The 26,043-nt window shown below is 41.2% G+C and overlaps 1 protein-coding gene across 1 annotated transcript in view; it reads right to left on the reverse strand.

Moving 5' to 3' along the window:
- Positions 1–26,043, reverse strand: part of pde8a (phosphodiesterase 8A) — a 66,034-nt gene that overhangs the window by 26,904 nt on the left and 13,087 nt on the right. The window contains exon 2 of the mRNA XM_050044838.1: positions 3,807–3,863. Within this exon, the coding sequence (XP_049900795.1) occupies positions 3,807–3,863 (57 nt within the window). The remainder of the gene's footprint in view (positions 1–3,806; positions 3,864–26,043) is intronic.

The following is a 26,043-nucleotide window of genomic DNA, read 5'->3' on the forward strand; positions in this document are numbered from 1 at the left end:
GTCATAACTAATCACAAATCATCTGCCTACACCCTGCGCTATAGAACTGGTTGAGTAAGAAAACAAAGCATTGATGCTTCATTGTATCACCAGCTCCGAGTTGTCAAGTCATCATTGGTGCATTCATGCTCATTTGCGCCTGTCGTCCTAATCAGCCTGCAGTGTGGGCATGACTGTGACCTCAGGCCTCCAGCGGACAGGCCCTGATTGATCAGGCTCTGCTCGTACGCGGGTGCGTCAGAGATTTTATTGTCCGCTGCCGTGATCTATGACACAATTAGTCGAGGTGGCCTTGACTGACTGCGGGCCCTCCCACCGGTCTGCCAAGGCTGTGGCAGAAAGTGCTGCTGCTACTGTCAAACCAGCCATTGAGAGAACGCTCCCTCTCCCTCTGCCAGCATACTTTCATATAACCCCTTACTTGCGTAAATACTGGACCCGGGATTTAGGCCCGCCTCCAAGAGCAGTGCTGCACTAAGAGTAGATTCATGAGTCACTCTCTCAAACAGACGTCATCTCCAACTGTTGGCAGGGAGCAGGATGAACATAAAGAAGGGAAAGTTTGTTCTGCAGTTTTTAAGTTTGCATCACACCTGTAAAATTGAGTTAAGGCACAAAGACCTGACTTCGTCGAGAAAACTAGAGCCACTGTCCGCCACACAATGAGGGGATAGAGGATTTCTCGACAGTTGTCCTTTTGATTCATCCTGATGATTGGTGTGGCTTTATTTAAGTACGCAGCTCCGGGCCTGGAGCAGCGAGCCCTTAAGCCTGCGAGGGGTGTTGCTAATGCAAACCATATTCCACATGAACATTTTCCCTACAAGCAGCAATAAGTGTCCGGGTCATAAATACATCACCACTGAGTCCTGCAGCTATGTTCGGTACGCACAGGGAATTAGATCAGAATTCCACATTGGGATGTTGGTAGAAAAGTCAACATTCCCGCAGAGGTGGAGGAGCGGGGGTAATATAGGCTGAGATAAGGTCTTTTCAGATGCCTGTGCTCAGACGAGACAGACAGGCCTCGCTCTGCAATAACACACCCAGTCGCAACAGATAAAAAAAAAAAAAAGTACATTCAAGCACAAATGTTTTTTAAGTGAGGACACACTGTTTATGCTCCAAAGACACAGATGGAAAAGGCAGAGAAAGAGAAAGCAGCAGAGAGACAAAGACAAAAAGAAGGGGGGGGGGGGGACTATTCGAAGGGGGTTGCGAACATTTTGGCAGGGTCTGATCGCTCTGTCTAGAAAACATCATTGTTGAAAACAGAGAGGGCCCGGCCAGATCCTGTGAGCCACTGGCCGCGAGAAAAGAGGAGGAGTAGAGAGGAGGAGGGCATGACAGGATCAGCTGTGAGTGACAAAAACAGGAAGGGGATATCTCTCTACCTCGTTTTCCTACTGTGGTCACACTGGAGCGCATCAGACAATAAAGCAAAGTCTGCGCGCTTATATGGCATTAAATTACAGGACGTCTAATGTATTGCGTTTCAGTGACTCCCATAAAATCATCATTTCACTAAGTTAAGCGGTGTTATTTATATTTGACTCGAAGAAGCTATGCATTAGGGCTACAGCTTACAGTTATTATCATGATTGTTTAATCTGTGAAATTTAAAGTCCCCCTCCAGACACATTTTAAGCACGCAAAAGCACTCTGCTATGATTAATATTTTGTTTAACATGGTCTCCCCACATAAAAAGTAAAGACAAACTCTAAAAAGGGGCTGGAAGCAGATCTACTCTTTCTCCCTCATTGAGAAATTCTGCATCTGGCCTTCAGCCCATCCACCGCCACTGCTTGCAGTAGGTTTAGCTTTCTACTTTCTCTAGCTGTGGAGACTTGCGCTAGGTTGACCTGTGAAAGAGCAGTGCACATCAAGATGGCTAACATTAGCTTTAGAGGAAACATTGTAGAGATTAAGCCATTAATGTTTGAGTCTCATGTATCAGAATGCTAAATGTAGTTAGCATCTTTTACCTGTTTATGTTGTTTGTTAGCTTTTTAGCTTGTCATTGGCAGTGGCCAACACAGCGTCGCATGTTACAATGTGTTCACATTGCCTCATTGTTTTTACAGAACTACCAGATGTCTCATAACAGTTGCAGAAAAATATATTCCGTCTGGCTCAGACATTTATATTTAGTGTTGAAAGTCCGCTCTGTGCTGGAGGTTTCAGATTTCTTTGCCGGTGTTGTGTTAAAGTCTGTTCCCCCCGTTGAATCATGTTGGACATCAAGCCCTAATTGCACAGGACTAGTTATACCAGGGGACCGCATGAGATTTAGAAATTACTCCCTCACGTATGTGTTTCATGTGGTGCATTGGCACAAGATAAGCAGAGTCCGTACTCCTAATCTAGCTTGGCATACGTTTGAATCTCAGATTTTACTGGAATGCAAAGACATCTCCCACTTCAGTCTAGGAACATTAAAACACCTCCAGTGACAAAATTTGCATTAAAATTAGTCAATATAGTCAAGGTCAGACATTTTAGGGGACATAAACACAAGAAAAACATTTTTCAAAGTGGAGGGGATCTTTCAGTTTTTGAAACCCGAGCAAAGTGGTTTGGTTTTTTCAAAAACATGGGAAGAAGGCAATGAGCAAATGACCCAAAAAAATAGCAAGAAATTAGTAAAAAGAGAAAATTTAAAACAAGAAAATTTGTAAAAAAAAAAAATAAAAATAAAAAAAAAAGCAAAGAAAAAAGGAAAAAACTAAATAAAGAAAGAAACCCTAGCTTTTTAAAAATAATTATTAATTTTTTGCAATTTATGGAACATTTCTCACCAAGTTGCTCATTGCCTTTTTCCCCATGTTTTTGAAATAACTGCACTAACTTACAAGAGGTGCCTGAAAGCAGCACAAGAAAAGTGATGCTGCTCCAATTTTTAAAGGGTTAAGGAAAAACTGAAGAAAAAGTGCCCATCAGAGTTTCTCAAAGCCCAGTGTGATATCTTCAAATGTATGTTTTGTCTCAACAACAGTCCAAAACCCAAAGTGTTCAGTTAACCACAATATCTGTCAAAGAAAAGCAGCAAATCCTCAAATTTGGGAAGCTGGAACCAGAATATTTTTGGCATTTTTGCTTGAAAGATGAATGAAACGATTGATCAATTATCAAAATAGCTGATAATTAATTCTTAGCTCTGCACCGCATCCTTGAAATCAAGATGAAACCAAATGTTTCACTCTCTCAAAACACACTAAAATTTCAAAAAAGCCTACTTTTCCAAGACTCCAAGTTTTCACACAACAAGCAGCAGTGCATGCCAAAGGAACAGGCACAGCACCAAACTGTATAATGAACCATTGAACGTCAGAGAATGTCCTATTTGCAGTGACGAAACTGGATCCTCTGTGCAGCTCTTCCATAACATGCATTGTTCATTATGGTATGTTCTTGGTCATAAATGTTTGGCCTTGTTGCCTTGGCAACCTAAGGCGGCATCACACACAATACGTCCATTAACAGTTTTTTTTCTTCCTCTTCTTTGAATGTTTGCATGTGGACTTTTTTTTTCTTTAATCTCTTAGCGAGGTGTGGTATCTGAGAAATTCAAGATTAGTTCTAACTGCAAACAAAAGTAGGTGACATTTCCAAATGCTAATCCTTGAAAAATGCTACCAAATATTGACAGTCACACCAAGTTTAGCTCCACGGCTCAGCTAAAAGCCCCTAAATGATATGAACATAAACATTTCAGTGGAGCACTTCTGTTGTTCCGTGGAAAGCCTTAATGCATTCAAGCACAGAAGCATCAGTCATTCAGATGTTTGGCATTGTTTTACGATACCTGAAGTGGGTCTTTAAATAACTTCATTGGTCCAAATTGCACCTCTGTTAATGTGGTCTGAAAGATAACAAGAAGAACACAGGGATTAGAAACAAAGTCAGAAATGTAATATCTTTATGGTAATTTCATATTTATGTTTTGCTGACATTGGCTTCATCATTGTTTAGGGTCCCACAGACCAAAATCAACCCATCTCTGACCTTATCAAAAGCCAATATGTAGAAAAGTATTGAAGTGGTGACCCTGCTCTTTGCAACAAAACGACCCTGTACATTTAATTAAGGTGACAATATACAGATATAATAATAAAGCAATGTTAAATCACTAAATAAAGAAACAGTTCTTATTTAGACTAGACTAGACTATCGCAGGGCTGACACATAGACACAACCATTCACACTCACATTCACACCTACGGACAATTTAGAGTCACCAATTAACCTGCATGTCTTTGGACTGTGGGAGGAAGCTGTAGTACCCAGAGACAAACCCAAGCTGACATGGGGAGAACATGCAAACTCTGCTGTGAGGTGACAACGCTAACCACTGCATCAAAGTGCCGTCCATTTAGGATTTCTAGCCAAAGCTAATTCGTGACCCCTCTTCCTAGTTTGGCCTCTCTGCTTAAAAAGTGCAAATGTTATAATATATCATCATCACTACTATTATATAAAATTAACAACATAGTATATTCTCATACATGTGACATGATGGTAAAAAATATTACAATATTTACAGTTACATGACAATAATTTTACACATGTGTGCACATGTGTAAGTTCCCTAATTCATGGTCATTTACAGTATGTGTATGAGTACAATTTCTGGGTGTATGATTGCAGCTTTGGTTTTGTTTCAGCCAGTGTTTTACCTTTTCACTCTACGTTTTTAGATCAGTTTGTGTTTTTATTTCTGTTGGTAAAGTTTTCCAAAAATATATAAGCAGTATATAGTACAAGATATTCTTTAACAAAAATCTATTGATGCACAGACAAAGAACTGTTCAATGTGTTGTCTGCATAGTGCTCACTATTGTGTTAAGTTACTTAGCCTTTGTTTAGGGTCAGTTCTTCTATCAGTACTGTCATACTGTTTACTGCACTATTTATCTGACAGCTTTAGTTGGGAGTTACTCTACAGATTCAGATTTTAGACAAATAAAATCATCATATATATTGTTACAGATTAAATTGCCAAAAATAAGATAGCTAAAATTAGCTACACCTCTACCAACTACAAGAGTAAAATCCTTCTCAGACATTATTCCACAAAAAAACCAAAAGGATGACACAGTCTAACCTAAAAGAACATTTTTGCACCAGAAGTTCTTTTCTTTTATACTTTACATTACAAGTACATTTTGCACTTTTGTGACATTTTCAATGCAGGACTTGTAACAAAGCACTTTTTAAATTACAGTATTGCTACTTTTGCTTTAGTACAGGATCTGACTTAGGGTTGACATATGAAATTTTCACTAAAGATCTGTACAATCATGACAGTTTCAAGGTGAGCATCAATTCAGCATCTGACCAAATGTCTCCCTTCTGTTCATGAGTTATGCCAGGAAAGTGTTTTTGCAGAACATTAAGATGTCACAGTGAGGCTGACCTTTGACCTTTTGAAAATAAAATGTCATCACTTTATCATTTTATCATATTAGACATTTGTGTGAAATTTTGGGGCGCCCAGTTACTCAGTGGTAAGAGCGGGCTTCCCATATGCAAAGGCACTGTCCTTGCCACAGCACCTATGGGTTTGATTCTAGTCTGTAGCCTTTGCTTCATGTTGTCCCTCGACTCTCCCCCATTCATGATTAAGTCTGTCCTATTAAAAGGCAAAAGCCAAAAAAAAGAAAAAAAGAAAGACATTTGAGTGAAAATTTGTCATAGGTTGTGTTTGAATTCCTAAATAATGGCAAAGACGTGTTTTGTGAGATCACAGTGACCTTGACCTTTGACCTTCAGCCACCAAATTCAAATCAGTTCATTCTTGAGTCCAAGTGAACATTTGTGCCAAATTTGAACAAACTCCCTCACGGTGCTCTTGAGATACCGCGTTCACAGAATTAGGATGGACGGACAACCCGAAAAACATTTTGCCTTTGGCTATGGCTATCGCTGGCGCAGAGGCATCTTTTACTTGGTTTATTTTGCATTCTGTCTCTTTTTTGGCAAATAAATAACACTTGAAATAAATAAGTAGGGAGGTGGAGAGAGAGTCCGTAACCATAACTATAAAAAATAGTGAAAAGGCAACCAGATGGTGTACGGGGAAGGACGTAAAGCAAGAACAGAAAGAAACAGAAATTATTTTAGAGGCACTGAATTATTTACACGCATTATTAAACAAGATATTAATGTTTCATTTTTAAATATGACAAATACCATAAATATTGGTATATCGAGACACCCTTAATCTGAGTACTGGATTTAGAACTGAATTATAGCCACAAATATATTTTTCAGATTGGGGGTTTTGCACGATAAATAAAGTCATTGAAATTAGATGCACCATGACCTGTTACTACAGTTAAATGCTGCTTACGTATTCATGCATACAAAATAATAATCCAATAATATAATCTATACATAGCACCATGAAATGGGCCATTCTACAGTGCTTTCATTTTCTATACATTTTCAGGATCGATTTCACTGCAGATTATTTTTACATTGTTGTAATATTACTTTTACTTAAGTAAAAAGGTCTGAATACATCTCTCACCACTGACTGAAACTGCAAAAACAAATGCCTGTAATTTAATTGCAATTTCATGATTTCTAATTCAAGTATACAGTAGAGTTGTAAATAAATAAAAACAGATTTCACACAGACAGGTTTTCAACTCATTACTCTTTCCCTACATGAGCTTACTCTTTTCTGTCTGCAAATAATTTAGCTTCCTTCCTGCTAAATGGAACCCAGCTCAGGGGTTAGTAACCATAGCAACCAAGCCCCTTGCGGACCGCCATCCCTCTAGAATTCCTCTTCTCCGTAAACAATCTACACATGTGAGGAGGAATACAGAGAGGAATTTTAGAGCGTGCCGGGCAGCAGTAAATCACTTCTTGCTAAATTGTAAGCCTTTTTGAAAGCTCCATTGAAACAACAAAGGGGGGGAGAAAAAAAAGCTGATTAGCCCTCGGTCGTAGCCAAATTGACGTCATCATGACACTGGGCCGTTTGTTGAAGCTGTCCACAAACAAGGAGTAACGCATCAGGATGGCTACGAGCTGATGCTCTGTGATCATCTGATCTGTCGCAGACACGAGGACGTGGTCGCATGATAGACTCATGTGTACTGGAGAGACAGTATGCATGTGTGTGTGTGTGTGTGTGTGTGTGTGTGTGTGTGTATGTCTGTGTGTGTGGCTGTATAATAGGGGCTAACATATGGAAATGCCACAAGCTCATGCTTTTCCTAGAGGGTCTGACCAAACAAGAGTTTTCCTGTTGTCAGATGTGATTTCAATGACTCTGACCACATGTGTCAGAACAAATAACTTGCTCCTCAGCTTTATCAATTTTGATCAGAGATTCAAACCACCCATTCATTTTCCTGTGGAGGTGAAACAAAACTCTTCTATAGACCACTGCCGGGCAAATGTCACAGATAGTGACCGCACAAAAAAAATACACCACACATACTAGAAATCATGTTTCCACTGTCAGTCCAGGCATTAGTTGGTGAGCCAGTTGAGGTCGGGGTCTTGACGTATGGAGCGGGACCACAGAGCCTCCGGCTAGCTGAGGCCTAGCTGTAGCAGCACGCAGCGGTCTGTCTCCATCCAGGGAGACTTCCCTCGCTAACTGACACTGACACAACCAATGCAACTGCAGCTGAGGTTGTGTAACTAGAATAGCCTGCCTGCCTGCCTGCCTGCCGGCCTCAAACACACACACACNACACACACACACACACACACACACACACACACACACACACACACACACACACACACACACACACACACACACAGAACTGAACCAGTCTGCCAGCCTCTTCGGGCAACGTACTCCTCTTGTACAGTACACACACACTGCAATGAATCACTCAGCCAAGCATTTGCATCCCGCAAACATCATGCTGGCACTCAACCAGAGGCAAACAAAGCAGGGGAAGTGAGTGAGCATGTAGGCCAGGCAGGCGAGGAGTACGGACGTGGTGTGTATGCCTACGTAATCCTCGTCCCACCCTCTTGCTATATGCTGCTGTGTTGTACCGGTCACACTGGGATCTCTCTTCTTCTCTCTCTGTGCGCAGGGCTACTCTTTAATCAGACCAGTTTGTTGAGCAGCAGGGCATAGTGCAGACACAGTTGTGCCGGTCTGAGTTGGAAGCAATGCATTTTGGTTCATGTAGTTTGTCCTGATTCATAGTTTTCTAGTGAAGATGTGTGATAAATCAACATCAGTGACTTTAAATAGAATCATACAGTATTGTGATGACTTGGTTTTATCATCTTATCGTCCTTAAAGTTTCTGTTTTCCAATTAATAATTCAGATCAAGATGTAATTAAAAAAACAACATAGTGAATTATTGATGATTTTTCTACCATAATTCATAACAGTGGAGCATAGCTTATTGCTTTGAACATCATTTCTTTAAGTGATTTTGTTTGCATTTGCCATATCAGGATATATATTCTTACTGTTATTGTCATTTTATCCAGCCATATCGCCCAACCCTGCTGCATTTGTAGATCAGAAATTTCTAGTGTCTAGGGTCAAATTACCCCTCAGTCTGGGACAAAAAGCTGTAGGCCCTTGTTCACCCTCTGTGCAGTGTCTTTACTGAAAGGTTATAATGTTCAGTTTTTGTACGGCTCCGTTTTAGAGAGGTGTTTATTCAACTTCACGGTAATTTTGAAGGATGTAGTTTGTGGTGCTGTTAAATTATGTTTCATCATACTCATAAAAGCTTAAAGGAAATGGCCACTTTAGAATGAAAATACAGACAGTACTGACTCTCATGCAGACAAGAAGTCCAGTGTAGGTTTTTAATCCACAAAACTCGTTCGGGGTATCGGAGGATAACAGCGAGCCGGAATAACAGCTATACTTGAAGTGCATGGAACCCACATTTTGAAAATGTAATAAAACTCTGCTAATGCATTTCAAAAACGTCAGAACGGCTCGTCTGTCGTAATCCAAGTACCCTGAAGCCGCGGCATGCAAAATTGACTCGAAAAGATGTGATTTACTCCACTTTTATAGCATAATTTCTCACCATGGTCAGTTAGCCTGCCCTGCAGCCGTGCTGTGTTTACATGGCAACTCGCGTGGGACTAGCTGATGGCTAGTGATGGTGCTAGTTCTCGAGCCCCGCGCGATGGATGGATGGATGGATGGAGTTCCAACTCTGGCATTATTGAGCCAATTCTATGATCTGACAAACTCAACTGACACAACTGGCTTCGACCTTGAAGAGCTTAATTAAATTGAACCAACTCCATATTTATCCAAAAGTTCTGGTGATATTTAGTGGCCAAATTATTTTATTGAAGATATTCCAACTTATTTATTTCAATTCCATCCTACTCGGAAAATATCAAAAGTGATTTTGATTTTGACCGACTTCTTAAAATAAGTTGTAAACTGACGAAAGCATGTTAGTGTGACAAATGTCATTTTTTTAACGCTAACTCCATGAATCATTTTTTTGGAGCAGTGGTTCCCAACTGGTTCCATCCTGAATGGACCACAAATGACCTGATAACATGTTTGTGAAAAACACTTAATTTTTAAGTACACTGAATTTCCGGCACAGAGCTTTTATTTTGAAGTGCCATTTCTTGCTGTAGAGTGACTAATAGACAGTTACAAGAGAGAGACAGTGAACTAGCTTGACCACGTGGCCAAATGCAAGTATTACGCTGAATATATTAAATTGTGTGGACCTTGAACCAATGACTAAGGAGAAATCTGGACCTCGTGGCTGGACCAGTTGGGAACCACTGTTTTAGAGTGTATCGTTTTACCAAGCTGTTGCTAAATAAACTGGCAACTGAGTGTATACGTGTAGTTTGTACAGTATTTAGTAATTAGTTTGTGGTAATTGACGAAAAGCCACACCAAGACAGCGAGGCCTTTCAACTAGATTCTAACTCAGATAATATTGTGTAGGTGTCGTCTTAAAGGTTAGCTTCACATTGTTTTGTCTTGAAACAACACTCACATGTTACCGAAATTCATTTCAATCTAATCCAGTTTAGGGTGCAATTATCAAGACCTTTCTCTCTTAAATCCAAACATTTAACAACACAGAGTACCGAGCCCATCCCAGTACTCTCAATTTTCCCAAATTTGAAATATGTGCACTGATCTGTGAGGATCTCCTTGGAATCATCTCTATGTGAAGAACGCTGTGGTACCAAGGACTGAGTCAGTGATTAAATAAATGCAGCTGATAGCAGACACCTTGATTTTCATAATGATATTGACAAAGAAACTGTACACATAAGGTGGATCAGTCACATAATTGCCAAAGCGTGATTTGTTTAATAAGGTCAGGATTTGAGCTGATACCGATCCAGCGAGCAACTAAATCCCTAAACCTAATTACAACAAGCCAACTGCCACACAGTGAACCTGGAGACTTTGGGCCCTCTGAGGGTACTCTAAGTTCCCGCTTTGCCAGTCTTGCAAGTATCTTTACATGCTGGAATTTAAAATCAAAAGCTTGTGTGTGATTCAATAACATAACCTTAAAAGTCAATCCCTTGCTGTGAGATGACAGTGTCCAGGCTGACAGCTTCAAACAGTCTGATGTCACGTGACATCGCACCGTTCCTCCCTGTTCAGGCCTATGAGCCCACATCAGAGCTGCTGGGTGTCTACAGTCATCTCCAGCAGCATTCAGGACAGTCTCCAGTCTCCTGCTACTCTCATTCAACACACCTAATGTATTTACATAGCGGAGTTGCCTCTGACCCTATATCCTGCTCCCAGTGTATCCGGCCCTATAGATCTCCTCCTCCTTCTCCTCCTCCTCCTCCTCCTCCTCTTCTCCTCCAGCCCACCAGCTTTTCTGTCTCAGACTAACACACACACAAACACACACACACATACACACACTAAACCATACACACTGGGAGAGTGGCTTTCCACTAAAGTGAAAAACAGGAAATTGGATGACATTGTTCGGTGCGCCGACGTCAGCAGTGAGAGATAGAAAGAGTAAACAGCTTCCTCCACCCCAGAGCTGGGACCAGGATGCAGGGAATCTTGGGATGCCTGCCCCTACTTGCTCTTCTTAGGAAAACGTGCACGGCTGTCCACAATCTTCTGATCCCTCATTTTGAAAGAGCTCTCTCCAGCTAACGTGTTCCCTCTCCGCCCCCGACTCTCTGATACCACTTCTTCTTCTTCTTCTTCTTCAGTTCGTCCCTCCTTAAAACTTCTCCACATGTGGTTAAGTAAAGTATTATATTCAGCGCTGATGACACTACAGCAACATTAGCAGAGATCAGCATTTCCTCCTCAGAAGAAGTCAAAGTGTTGGCGTGTGTTTGTGTATGTGTATATGTGTGCCGGTCTAAAAGTGTGAATCAAATGGAGATGAATCAATGTTCTTCATTAGGTCTGATTAGAGGGGAGCAGCCCCAGCCACAGGTGTGGACGCACACTATGTACCAGACAGACAGTCAGACAGTCAGACAGTCAGACGCACTAACTCTCACACACACTGAGCTAAGTGATGGGCTAAATGGCACTGAGTGACACATCAGCCTCACCACACGCTGAGCCACTCAGATAGTAGTGCTCGCTGCCCATGCTGTGTGTGTTACATCAAAGAGAATAATTCACTTTCATGTGTGGCCACTTACATTCGCTGCCCATAGATCTGCTCCGAAGCCATCGATAACAATAGGGTTTCAAACCTGCGACAAATCAATGACCGGCCTGGCAAACACCTCTCCAAATTCAGTTAAACTAAATTAGTTTCAACTCACTTTAAAGGGACAATTCACGCTCCAATCAAAAATACATATTTTCTACTCTTATCTGAGGTGCTATTTATCAGTCTGGATGGTTTTGGTGTGAGTTGGCTGAGTGTCAGCTGTAGAGATGTCTGCTTTCTCTCCAATATAACAGAACTAGATGGCTCTCGGCTTGTGGTGCTCAAAGTGCCAAAAAATAGATCTGAAAGCACAAATCATGACTTGTTAACTCGAGATAATCTGCAGACCTTGCTGTGAGCAGTTTCATGTAGGAACTATTTTCTTTCTACTGAACTACACTCACCAACTGCATCACTGCACAGAGGGTTAGCAAAGCAAACAACTACTGCGAGATCACCAAGCACCACTGAGCTAGCCAATGTTACAGCTCAGCTGAGGAGGACGGCATTAATGTTTACATCTTGTGCTGTCACAAGCATCTTGTCCATGAGTAGATGCACGCTTCCTTCTGTGCAGTTTGCTATAAAGAAAATAGTTCCTACACGAACTGCTCACAAAAAGGTCTGTGGATTATCTTGAGTAACCGGGTCATGATTTCTGGAAAGAGTCATTTTACTTTTGGCACTTTAAGCATTGCAAGCCGAGTGACATCTACTTCCATTATATTCATGAGAAGGCAGACATCTCTACGATATCCGATATCTCTTACACTCAGCAACTCACACCAAAGTTTGGCAGCCCCTCTCCCAAAAAGTCCATAATGCTTTGATGTGTCAGCTTTTCATATCTTCAACATCTTGGTGTCTCTGCACCATCATTGCAGCCGGGGAATGACTGTGTCGAAGAAAAGTGGCACTTTCTAATGTGAAAAATCACCAATAAAAGCTTCTAAACACAAACGGACACATTCCAGCAGGAATGTGGTATGAGGTTGGGGAGAAATTTACAACATCGGCAGCCAAGATTACATGTTTCCCTGACTTTAGCATGTAGCGACCTGTAGCGGTGTAGGCTATGCAATGTGGCTACGTGCTACATGCAAACATTAAAACTGTGCACATAAAGTGACGTCACAACGTCATGATCTGACATAATTTTGAAACCAAAGTAGAAAAAAAGGTTTGCAACAGAGTATTCAGACTGGTCTGGGGCCTGAGGTTTTTGCTCACAGGAATTTATTTTTACATTAGTTACCTCATTATTTGAAAAATTATATATATATATGACAAAAAATAAGGAAATGTATAATAGCTTCCCTTAAAAGACTACAAAATTTAGTCTAGGGGGCGGCGCTAGTGAGCACCACATGGATTAGACGCTTTTCTGAGAAGCTTCACTCTCGCTAAAAATCATACTTATAATCCACACTTGCTCCTTTAATGCCCAACTATGAGCAGCTCTGGAGGAAACGTCACTTAAGGAAAGCCTACAAACCCAAAACCAGCCTCCAAGAAAGAAGGCAAAGCTTCTTTTGCTGGTGAAGAAGACGAGGCTGCTAACAGTCAAGCCAAGTTAGCTTGCAGCTCCAACTTTAGCACTAGTGAGCAGCCCACCCTGGCTAACATCCTAGCTGCTATCGGAAAACTAGAGGAAGACATGAACACTAGATTCAACTCTTTGGATTCATAGCTACATCTAGTCCAAACCTCCCTGACCGACCACGCCACACGCATTGCTGACCTAGAGGGGTGTGCAACCAACCATAAGTCCCGTATCACGGATCTCGAGAAGCGGTGTGAGGAGCTGATGGAAATCGACTGCAAAATTTAGCCTTTTTGGTTTCTAGGTCGAACTAATCAGATGCACCATTATTTCATCATCTCCAAACCCCCTTTGGTTTTTCAGCCCAGTGGGAAGCAAATGATGATAAAGTGGCAATGTGATGATTATGTGCTAGAATTCAGAGCTGAATGTGTTGGTATTTTTTAGTAATCTCTCAGCAGGGATTTCATATTGCTACTTACTTTTCAAAATAATTTCTCATATATGGCCAGCGATGGAATTTATTTAATCCCCCTGTATGAATGAGTATATAAAACCAGTGCTTGAGTACACAGCTGCTGTAGGAATCACACACATGGTCAGTGATTAAGCCCAGACTGCAGAAGTCAAGACACTAATACAACTTCCCACGTTAGCAGCACTTCCTTTCCTTCCACGTATTCCCTGTATTTTCCCGCACACTGCTTTCCATTGCTCTCAGAGCCACACATTCACCTACATGCAGGGGCTCACACACAACAACACTCTTGTCATTGTAACCTGAAGTTTGTTATGCACACGCTTTATCTCTTTCTCTTCTGTAATGACTTACAGATGTATTTCACTGCTGGAAAGATGGTCTTTTCACAAAACTGAGCTGTCTATGTAGCAGAGAGATGCAATTACTTTTAAGATTGGTGCTACATGACCAGAGAAAACAGGGTGAGAAATACGCAACACAGTAACAAAATCTTTGCTCATATTTGATCCGCATTGCACTCTCTTTCCGGTTTCACTGCCATACCATTGGCAGCCAGCAGCAGTTGCTCTCTTTTCTGTATTAACCATCGAGACAGAGCGCATGTAAGTCCCGCCCCCACTGAAGGGGAAATCAATTCATTCGTCTCCACTGACTTTACATCTGTTAGCAAACAACACAAAAATACATAAAAGCTGCTTTGTGGTGTGGTGTTCTTTACATCGGAGCGACTGTAATGAATCACAATTTCCCCGCAGGAAGTATTAAAGTATGTCACCACTGGCCAATATTAAGTTTGTCAATTTAACTTTTCCTCTCTCCTAGACATAATCCTTTGAAATGTTGATATCCAGTGTTTTTAGCGAGCTACAGGCATTCAATTAGCGTTTCAAGCCCTTGGTTGCACATTCTGGTGCTGATAGTTTCCCCCCTGGTGGCTGTAGTTTTCCGAGTAGCGCTCTGTCTTTATGTACCCTTGAACTCCTACATCGACTACCTCAGACTTGACACTGTACAAAGATTCATAAGCAACCCTACTTTACTCATCATCCAGACTGGTGACCTGTTGTTGTTGCTGTGTTACTGTTACCTAGTTTTTCTATATAGTATTTATTTTATTTTATATTTACTGGACATTTACATTTTCTGCTATTTTAGTCCTTGTATGCTGCACTGTTTTATCTGCACTAAAAATAAATAAATAAAATAAAATAAATAACGTTCTGTCTTATCTTATTTTATCTTATCTTAGTTTTACTGTTTGATTTCAGTTTTTCAGCCACCATTGAAACAATACAGGAAACAAACGGTGCCAACTCTGTGTTCACAAACTTGAGTATTACAGCTAAGAGGTTAGAGAGAGCGTTGCCCCCCCTCTTTCTCTCTCGATCCGCTTTTATACTCTATGCGTCTGTGGTGGCAGCAGGTGTGCAAAAATGAGTAAATACAATATGTAGTTCAAGCAGCAGCCCAAGAGCCAGCGAAAATCAAACAGCAAATAAGATGGGGAGCATCATCAACATAGTCCATTTACAACAGTTACCCACATTGTTCTGATACAAAGCGGGTTGAAAAATGGCAACTTATATCTTTAACAGCACTGGAAATGCACAGAAGACTGAAAAGTGTTTAATAAAACAAACAGGAATGTCTGAAGATACAATATTTCTACCTGGTGTCATTATTGCTTTAACACTGTATCCCCACCCCCCACCCCCCTAAATAAAACCATCTAACGTGTTAATGTAATTGCAGTTCATCTGTTTAGAAAATATCTGCAGCTGCGTGTGTACTGGCTCTGTCCACATGTCTTATCCATGGTGACCAAGCCCACAGTCAGCCAGGCAGAAGACTTTAGTTGAGTCACTGGCATGGCTGAGGGAAACTAGGCCACTGTGGATCGGTTTGTCCCAGAACATCCTTGCTTTCTCTGTATTTCTATCTCTGCCTCTCCCTCTCTCTGTGTGTGTCTGTCTGTGCGGTGGAACGCACTACAGAGGAGAGACCAGCCCCCTGGAACAGACACTACAATATCCTGCAAAGAACATGGTATAAAAGGAGTATTAATTTAATTTAATGTCAAAAACTAGATTCAACTCAATGTTCTTTTTTTGTCATCTAATCTTTCAGCTTTTTTCCCCCTTGTTATTCAATGTGTGTCAGATGCAATGTCATGAGATGAACAATGTTCCTCGTTTCATTTTCTGTGACAACTGTTTGACTGTGTGCACATGACAGGAGAGAACAACTGGCTGCATTTTACATGAACTCATCTTCTTTTAGTCTCCTTTAATGATTGTTATCTTTCCTATTGGCACATTCCTACAGTATGTATACATTTTCTTTCACTACATAACCCTTCATCTGTAATTGTTTTAGTGCTCTGCTTGCTTTTGAATGGAATATGATTTGAGCTAGGGCTACAGCTAATGATTACTTACATTACTGATTAATCTGTCTGTTTTTTATGTGATTAATTGAGTCTATAAAATGTCAGAAAACAGTGAAAAATGTCAATCATAATTTACCAGAGTAAACAAGTTGTTTACAGTTCTATAAAATACTTGTGACTCTTTATGGTCCTTGAAAATATGGCTTCAATAATTTATTGATTGTCAAAACTGTTTTTCAGCCAATAAATTAATTGATAAATTAAATTTAGTCTTCCAGCCCTACTCTGAGCTGCTTTTATTATTTATTATTGTTACTGTTTTTTCCATCACTTTTCTCTATGAAACGTCATCTGCAGAGATGTTTTATTGTATTTCCACAAACAATGTAAAATCATCACATATGCACTTATTAACGTAACTTTTTTAAATTATATTTTTCAAAGTGCTTTATATATATATATAAAAAATTACAATAAAAAAGCAATCACATAAGCCACTGCTGATGAGGACAAGCCCGAGGCAATATAATAAAAAATAATTAAATTAAAAATTAAAACAAAAATCACAAAATATGACCACTTTTCAGGGCTGGGGGTTTCTACTGGGCATCGTGATAAAAAGCAGGTCAGTGATAACAGAGACAGAACATTTTGCAATAATACATAATATCATCACGCCATTCTCTTAATCCCAAATACTAACTGAACACTGAGGTACATGACCCCACTGAGGTCCCAGTATGTGTCCCTCTGGGTACATGAATCCGATATGTCGATAGTAAAACTCACGAAATACCACTACATGCTTAGTTACTGCTTTTTTATATAGCTATCTAAAGTCTACAAGGATATCGCCACAGACACAGCCTAGACACAGACACAGACATACAATCTCCAGCTTTTTGTGCGACTGCGACTTCATATCATATCACAGGATTGACACACGGTTACGCCATGTAAACCCAAACATAAAATCCATCGTGACGTCACATCTGGAATGCACCTATCATTCGGGGGCAATATGGCCTGCAGTGTAAAAATCTCAAAGTGGTGGATTTAGGTCTCGTATTGCTCCCCAGTGCTCACATATATGTTCCACTTTTCCTTTGAGGTGCATGAGAGAAACACTATGGCTGATCTCTGGGATTATTCACATCTTTCTAAACTAACATCGCAGAGGAAAGAGACAGTCTGTTCCTGGTGTATAGTGTTACCTCAAGAGCCCAGTGGTTTCTGGCTTAAAGGGTCAGTTCCCAAAATCAAATATACATATTTTTCCTCTTACCTGTGGTGCAAATTAGTTTTGGTGCGAGTTGCCGAGTGTTGGAGATATTGGTCGTAAAGATGTCTGCCTTTTCTCCAATATAATGGAACTAGATAGCATTTGGTTGAAAGCGGCTAAAAAACAAATTTGAAAAGCTCAACAGCAATGTCTCTTTCCAGAAATCACGACTCACTTGCTAGAGGTAATCCACAGACCTTGTTGTGAGCAGTTTAATGAAGGAACTATTTTCTTTCTGGTGAAAATGCCTTTCCAGAAATCATGTCCTGGTTACTGAAGATAATCCACAGGCCGTGTTATGAGCAGTTTCATGTAGGATCTATTTTCTACCAAACTACACCCACCAACTGTATCACTGCGCAGAAAGAATCGTGCATCTACTCATGGATGAGATGGCTCATGGCCGCCTTCTTGGCTGAGCTGTAATGTTAGCTGGTGGTGCTAGGTGAGCTAGCAGTAGATGCACGCTTCCCTCTGTGCAGTGATACGTAGAGGAAAAATAGTTCCTACATGAAACTACTCACGACAAGGTCTGTGGATTATCTTGAGTAACCAGGTCATGATTTCTGGACAGAGACATTGCTGTTGAGTTTTCAAATGTATTTTTTTATTTCAGCACTTTGAGCACCACAAGTTGAGTGCCATCAGTTCCATTATATGTGAGGGAAGGAAGACATGTTGGCAACTCCAACACCAAAACAATCTAGACTGATAAATAGCACTACAGGTAAGAGGAATAATATGCATTTTTAATTTGGGGTGAACTGTCTCTTTAAGCTCTTGTATGTTAAGTAACAATGAGTCAAGGTAAATTAATGATATGATGGCTACACACACTGCTGCCATTTGTTGTACACAGAACACACATCAAAAACACACAATGAAGAGAGAAACACAGCAAGCTGAGGTTCCTCTTAGTGAGATATTATAAGCTACTGATGCATGTGTCTTCCACACGCCGTCCCAAATACAGCAATTTCTAATCAGTCACGCATAAAAGCCCCCACACACATACACATTGTCTTTCGTGCAGCGCTTCCAGAGTACGCCCTGACCTTTATTCTGTCTGCGGTGACATCTCTCCTACCTCACCAGATAGTGCGGAAATTCAAGCATACGGGAATGCACATACACACGCAGAGGGAAGACACCAAGTAACTCACAGGAGACTGAACTTGTCCTGGAATTCAGTCCCAAACGCCCTTGAATGACGTCCGTGGTTTAAAAATACAGAGTTTGCAGAAAATGGATAGGTTACTTCATCCTTGGTGACCTGTCCCTGTTTCTCACTGGTGTTTCCACACCTTGCAAGCATCGCCTCAGATATCACACAAAAAAAGACATCACACGTGAGCTGACTGCTGTGGTGCAGTCTCTATTTTTTACAGTTCAACAAAGAAATATGAGAAATGGATATTTAAGCCTGTACATACATACTGTACACAAGAGCGGACACTCAAAAGAGCGGAGTCAGAACACCAGGATGCAACGTTTCATCCTGCTCCTACAGAGAAAATCTGTTTATAGTTTTCACAAAAATAAAATGTGTATTTGGATTATATTTGTTTGCGTGTGACATCAGAGTACATGCTGCATTCCCTGAGCCCGTGGCGCTGCCTAGGCCTGCTTGCATGCCCTGTGTCCATAGTGGCGCGAGTGTGTATGTGATCTGTGCGTCACTGTGCCAAGGAGAGTAACTGAGGCCTGGCAGTGGAGCAGCTCCTGCCGACAGGCCAAGTGACGGGGGTAAGAGAGTGTGCTCAGAGCCCTCACACGCTGGCCTACAGGGATCTGTGAAGACGAGCAGGAGCAGAGGGGAGGGCCACTCTCATTAAACACGGAGAGGAATACATACTGTTCACCACGTCGCTGCATGTGAGCTAACTGCCAAACTACGATGATGAAACTGAGGCTGGGATTTCTGAGGTTTCATTTCAAAAGACAGACGATATATTAATGAGATATCTTTGACTTTTATGCCTCTCCCGTGGCTGTGTTTATATTTTGTCTCACTTCTCCCAATTTCCCTCTTCACCTTTAAAATAACTTGTATGAACGTTGTAGCTGTAATGTGTCCAATCTGGGGCCCTGACCACTTTTGTTATCTGATTTTAAGGATCCAACAGCAATACGAGCAAACTCCAACTTTTGAATCTTAGTGGGAGATCTCCTGAGCCTGTATGGTGATGAAAGGCAGCCTCTAGAGACGACATGGCAGCAAGCATGCCTGGTTAAAGGGGTAATGCAGCCATTTGTTACTGTACTTGCATAAAGTTAGGGGTCTTGTAAGAGACTGAAAGGGATATCAACGATTAACCGTTGACAGAGAATATTTTTGACCGGTAAAACCTAATGGTAAATGAACTAGCACTTGTATAGCACCTTTCAAGTCTTCTGACCACTCAAACACTAAAGAGTCACATTTACCCATTTACACACTGGTGTCAGAGGCTACCATACCTGGTGCCGCTTGCAACAAAGCTTAGACATTCACACACCGATGGAACAGTGGGTGCAATTTGGAGTTCAATATCTTGCCTAAGAATACTTTGACATGTAAACCTTAGGAACTGAGGATCAAACTGCAGATCTTCTGATTAGTGGACGACCTGCTCCACCTCCTGAGCCACAGCCGGCCCTTGATTCTGCTACTCTTCAGTTTACTGCACTGTGCACTACCCGAGTCTGGTGGTAACTCGCTAGATCGAGGTGCCGCTCTTTCAGCAAATACCGCTACTAACGCCATCCCGACCTGACAGCGTTGCTGTGGAAACATGATGGCCAACCTCTGGTCTCCCCCAGCTCACCCCTGAGAGTAGGTGGCTCAGTTTTGAGCTCTAAACCCCTTTTAGCTTTGTTAATCAGGTTTATGTCATCACTGTTGGCTCTGTTAGCACCGTTAGCCATATCAGGGCGGCTTGTGGTAGGGCTACCTGAGGGACACTGGAGGGTGCTACAATGTTTCCCCAGCAATGCAGTCTCAGTGGCGGTACAAGTGATAATCATGAATGAGTGCCGCCACTAGCTAGCTTTCACCCAGCCCCCGTGATGCGCAGTTCAGAGCAGCCAATGCTAACATCGGCTAACCAGTGGGGAACAGAGGGTGTGCAGTGGGCGCATGTTAACCTTTAACCCGGCTAGCCGGCTGTCTGTCAGCAAAGCCAACAGAAAAAAAATAATAGGCAAGACATTTACATCACAAAACATTTAGATTTTACCACCTTTAAATGGATAGCGCTTTAAAATGCAGAGCTAAAGTTCACTGAGTCAAAGGAGCGCCGGACTAATAGGAAAGGCCTCTTGTATTTTGCTTTTTTTCTTAAACATTCACCAGTTTGTTACCAGTTAATGGGCGTTGGGCTATCAAAAGAAAATTTAATCAAAACAGACATCCCTTACACAGCTAAAGAAAAGAAACGTCAAAATCAAAGCAGCAGAGGCCAAGTTATCCCATTTATAGTGCCTAGCATAGGTCAAGCTCCCAAAATACCAGATACTACATTTCCTATGTTGCAACAGCATCTTTCATAAGACCTTCCCCGCCTCCCAAATGCAACGTCATTAAAATCCCACACCTCCAATTTGTAACACAGGCTTTCTGTTATCTAATGATTATATAATCAAATTTAAAGTCTTAAGCTTGAGCCAAAAACAATTGATGGAGTGTGTCTTTAAAAGGAATATAAACATGGCATCCACTGTTTCTACAACCAGTGAGTGTAAATTAATTAAAGACAGAAGAGATCCTCGAGAAGCTGAGCACTTTCTCCAATGTTCACCTTCAAGGTATTTCTGTCCTTATCCAGATTACCCTGAAATCCCCGTAAGACCTTGGCAATCCTAAGCCATCCAGGGCTCTGGGGCAGCCCCTTACTAAAACCTCCTCCTCTTCCTCTGCCCCCAGATGCCTCTTTCTGCACCACTGTTACTGCACGCCTACATACTGGACTGTTTCATTTTCCCTTTTATTCACTCCCAAATAACACCCCCATTTTACTGTACATAAATGCACCAAATAATACTTATGATCATGTCTTAATAGTTTTCTTTCCATGTGCTCCCCTGTGTTTATTAGCTATAAATGCTAAAACTTTTTCTCCTGAGTGTCATTTGCACTGTGACCCACGGGCAGCTGCTGATCAGGCGGCGTGTAGTCCGCATTCTCCTTCCTCTCTGAGCTCATTCCAGGTAAGGTCAAAGGCCAATAAAGCAAAAGGACAAGCGAAAGGAGCTTGGGAAGTCTAAGTGGGACACTGCCTCGTCCAGTGACACTACAGCGTACTGTAATCTTACCGGGAACCTTTCCATTGCAGTCAGCCACTCCTGTTTCTCAGTCCAACCAAATACATAACAACAAGACAACAAGACAAACAACAAGATAAACCAGAAGTCCGTCGGGCTTGAATAAGAGGTCATTAGCGTAACTTTGCTGCCATACCCAACTGTACAATCTTAATTACCTCGCCAGCCCTGTGGCCTAAAGAGAGGATTAGAATTAGTAATACGCCCACGACGGCCGCACCACCCCTGCTCTATCTGCAACTCAGCGTGGCTCCACCTCTCAACAACAGCTTAGATGTTTTTGGAAAATATCAGACGCGGTTCTCCGGAGCTCTTCAGATGGCTGCAAGAGCATTAGATAATCACCGGACCCCCCCCCCCCCCCCCTCTTCACCTGCTAAAACAGGAGCACTGATGTCACCGTTGCATGAGGGATCAGTGAGTGACACGAGCTGGAGCGCCGGGGCTTGGCACACTTGATTTAAACACGCACGCAGACACAAACACTGGACGAGGACTGGGGATTTGATGACATGCCAACACACACATTTATGGAAGTTTGTCAGCGCACATACACATAAAGCTAAAATATCCTGCTGCATTATTAAAATAAAGGGATTATGGGTAGAAAATAAATGCTTGCAGTAGTAAACAAAAAAAAACTTGGTAGTGGGAAAAAAAGGTTAAATCAGGCTGACAGCAACTTCCTGTCGGAATAATAATGCCATTAAGTGATATTATAAATTCTGTTTCTCTTTGCAACTGCACCCAATCTACTTTATCTATCACTATAGAATCTTATTTTAAAGCACCTAACATAGAAATAAAATAGAGTAGAATGGACATTGTTTGTCTTGGTCATCTGACAAGTACAAAAGAAAAAGGCGATTGTTGTTAATTATTATAGTGACAACATGTCAGTGAAAAGTGAGTCACCTTCACTAGTTCCTTAACAAACAGAAAAATAAACATGCATCAATCCAAGTTTCTCTCTCTCACAGAACTAAGACTAACGCTAGCTTAATTGCCTTGTTAAACTCATCGTAAAACACACTTCATTCAAACCTGACAGAAACAAAAGTCATGTAGTTAGTTCGTCCACTGTTTTAACGATCACAGGCTGTGATTCATTCAAAATAAACCCCTAATTTACAGAGTTAGATGTGAAAACATGCTGTTCTGCATGCTGTTTATCTCCACAGTCTCTCTATGACTCTCAGCTGTCCACTGAGCAGTGGCTCTCAGTGGTTCTTCAGAGGGAGCTATAGTACATCATATTGCAATAAACATGCAATTAATGGTGACAAAAGAAACAGGAAAATAACATTAATTCATTCATTCGTTTTCCGTAACCACTTCTGTTGGTGGTCGCAGCGCGGCCGGAGCCTCAGTTGACATTGGGCGAGAGAGTACACCCTGGACAGGTCGCCAGACTATCAAAGGGCTAATAGAGACAGACAACCATTCACGCTCGCATTCACACAGGGATATAACAGTTACAGTGATATTTTAAAGTAACTGATGAAGCAGCGGCTGGAGCCTATCACAGCTGATACTGGACAAGAGGCAGGGTACACCCTGGACAGGGCTAAATTTTGAACAGGTAATTTTAAATCATCTGACTTTGTGCACCCTAAAAAAGATTTTCAAACAGCACAACTTGAAATGACCTCCTGGAAATTTTGAAGGGGAATTCAACCCCCATGCGTTCAGACAATTCAAAATAAAGTAGTCTGATTTGCTGTACTTCCCAACTAGATATTTGTTAGCTTGTATAATTCAATCTCTTCAGGCTTGTTTCTGCTTCCATACTAACCCTGACATTTGAGTGAAGAGTTTTCTTTAAGAGCTTATTAACAAAGTAGGACATACACATTAAAATATGCAACTTTATTGCAATAAAATGCAGTCACATAGCATACTGATGTAAACTGATCATTAGAAAACGGAGAAATACAACTGTAATTCCATCTTTAACGTATTTGATGTCTGTGGATCTACTGACAACTCAACAGGAAATCTTCTTTGTTCTGTCATTTAGATTTAAAGCTTATTTAGGACATCTAATTTACCATTTCCTTATGCGTTCTGTATTGTACCACCCTACCCAGCACTATTTGTACATTTTAAAATAAAAACAGTGTGATCTCAAACCTAACTTTTAATTAAACACCGGATAAGAGCAGATGAATGCAGAGAGGCAGTTGATGTGAGGCGACATGCATTCGAGGGATTATTTTCTGGCAAAGGCTTCCAATTTTCCTGCGAGTCTCAGATGATTGACATTAAGTAGAGAGTGATGTTATGTAGTGCTGATATGAAAACACTTAATATGGATACAATAAAAACAAAACAAATTTAAGGCTTTATGTTTATGGATTATTTGGCCCAGAAAGATTAGGTGGAAACTGTTTTTGTGCAGAAATTACAAAGGTAAGAAAAGGGGACCTGGTACTTTTAACTATGCTGACTGTATGCAGACATCAGCAGGAATGATGTGAAAGAGAAAATCAGCAAATCAAACACATAAATATGTTATCTGTATTAGGTATGATATAGTATAAGATTTCATATAGCTCCAAGCTGCTATTCTGATTTGATTCTGGTTACACTACACAGTTAAAGCAGACGACCTGTGAGGAATGTAAACAGGCAGGTGTATCAGGTACAATATGACGCAGGTACCTTTGACAGACATGCAGGAATGTTTAAACTATTGATTCACTACTATTATAAACTCAAGTGTGTTCAATTGTCTTTCATTGTTTCTCGCGTGCATGCCAATTATTTTTAATGGCGCATGTACTCTCATAGTTTCCACTGAAACATTTCCTGCTCTCCTATGGCTTCCAAAATGCCATCTAGATTATAAATCACATCTTCACATTTCACACCCTATGCAATGACTGAATGTTCAAAAGTGTTTGGTAGCAACTGTAGCTGGCCCCATAGAAAGAGAAGTGTAACATTATTTTTCCCAAATGTTTTGTAACTTTGGACAGAAGAACACTGTAGAAGTGGGAATAAGTGTTAGAGCCCTCACACACCAAGCCGACAGTCGGCCGTTAGTCAATGTCGGGCCGTCGGTGAGCTTCTGTCGCCCTAGTTTTTATGGCATGTCCCACACTGTGGGCACCAGTTGGCATCAGTTAGGGGTGGAGCTGGGGGAGCCTGTCAGTGAGAGAAACCCCTGTGATTGGCAGTTCAGCTCAGCGCATGAGAAGTGAAAACTGAGGAACACAAACAACTAAAGTCAAGAGGATGTAAGATCAAAACAAACGTGATATAGTAGGTAAGATTATTTCTGTAGCCACTGAGCTCGTCGTAATTGTGTTGTTGTTTGTAAGCACACATTAAATATCGGATTCAGTTGTTAATGAGCTAACTGGCTAACTAGCATCTGGAATCCATCCTGTTGGTCTTCAGTGTGTTCCAATACCCATACTTCCATATTTTATAGTATGCCAGAAAAATATTTAGTATGTCCCGAGCTATAGTAAGTCAAATGCAGCGTGCCAAAAATACCAGGATGTTTTACTACATCCGGTCTGATTTTGCAGCATGGAAGCCAGCATGCTTTTCTGGCTATTCTGACCCACAATCCTCTGCGCAGTGAACGATACGTCACATCATCTGAGCCGCAAGTCACATTCAAGGGACTGATGACCAGTTGAATAGTAATAATAGGAATATTGATTGTTTAAGTGAACAAAATAATCATAAATATCACAAACAACAAAAGGACGAAACTATAAAAATAATGACAGAAAACTGCAGATGTAATTTCACTGTCGCAAATATAATATGTTCTAATCTACAATCTGTACAGAAATAACTTTAAAGCTAAACTACATACATTGCAAAGTAAAAACAGCAGAGCTCTACGGGTCGATCTCTGTCAGTGGCGAACTCCAAGGTATCGGATATAAAAGCAAGGGGGTCAAAGTTCAGGGCGTAATGTTATGAGAAAGCAGTATGTCCCGATAGTGTGCACACTGCATGCAACAGTATACTTTTTAAGGACAGCTGCAGTATCTACTAAAACTAAAAAGAAAACTTGGAACGCACCCCTGGTTTTGTTTTTTGAATGACGAATACAGACTACCGCCGTCTGCTGGTTTGGAGGGTTATTTCCTCTCATGCAGGTGCAGAACGTACCTGCTAGTTGGTCGATGGCTGAAGTCTTTGCGATGTGTTCAAGTGCAACTTTTTGGCCGAGACACAGGCGACGCAACAGTTGGCCTCTGTCGCCACTAGGTCTTTGATGTGGGTTTGGTGTGTCGGGGCCTTTACTGTTTTCAAAACAAATGGCTGAACCTCAAGTAAAGTAGAATCATTCAATTTGAGTCAACTTCATCACGTCAAAGCCAAATTATATGGCTATATCTTCCTGAATTATGACAATAAAAGTTAT

Source organism: Epinephelus moara, chromosome 1 (genome assembly GCF_006386435.1).
Source record: "Epinephelus moara isolate mb chromosome 1, YSFRI_EMoa_1.0, whole genome shotgun sequence".
Lineage (NCBI taxonomy): Eukaryota > Metazoa > Chordata > Actinopteri > Perciformes > Serranidae > Epinephelus > Epinephelus moara.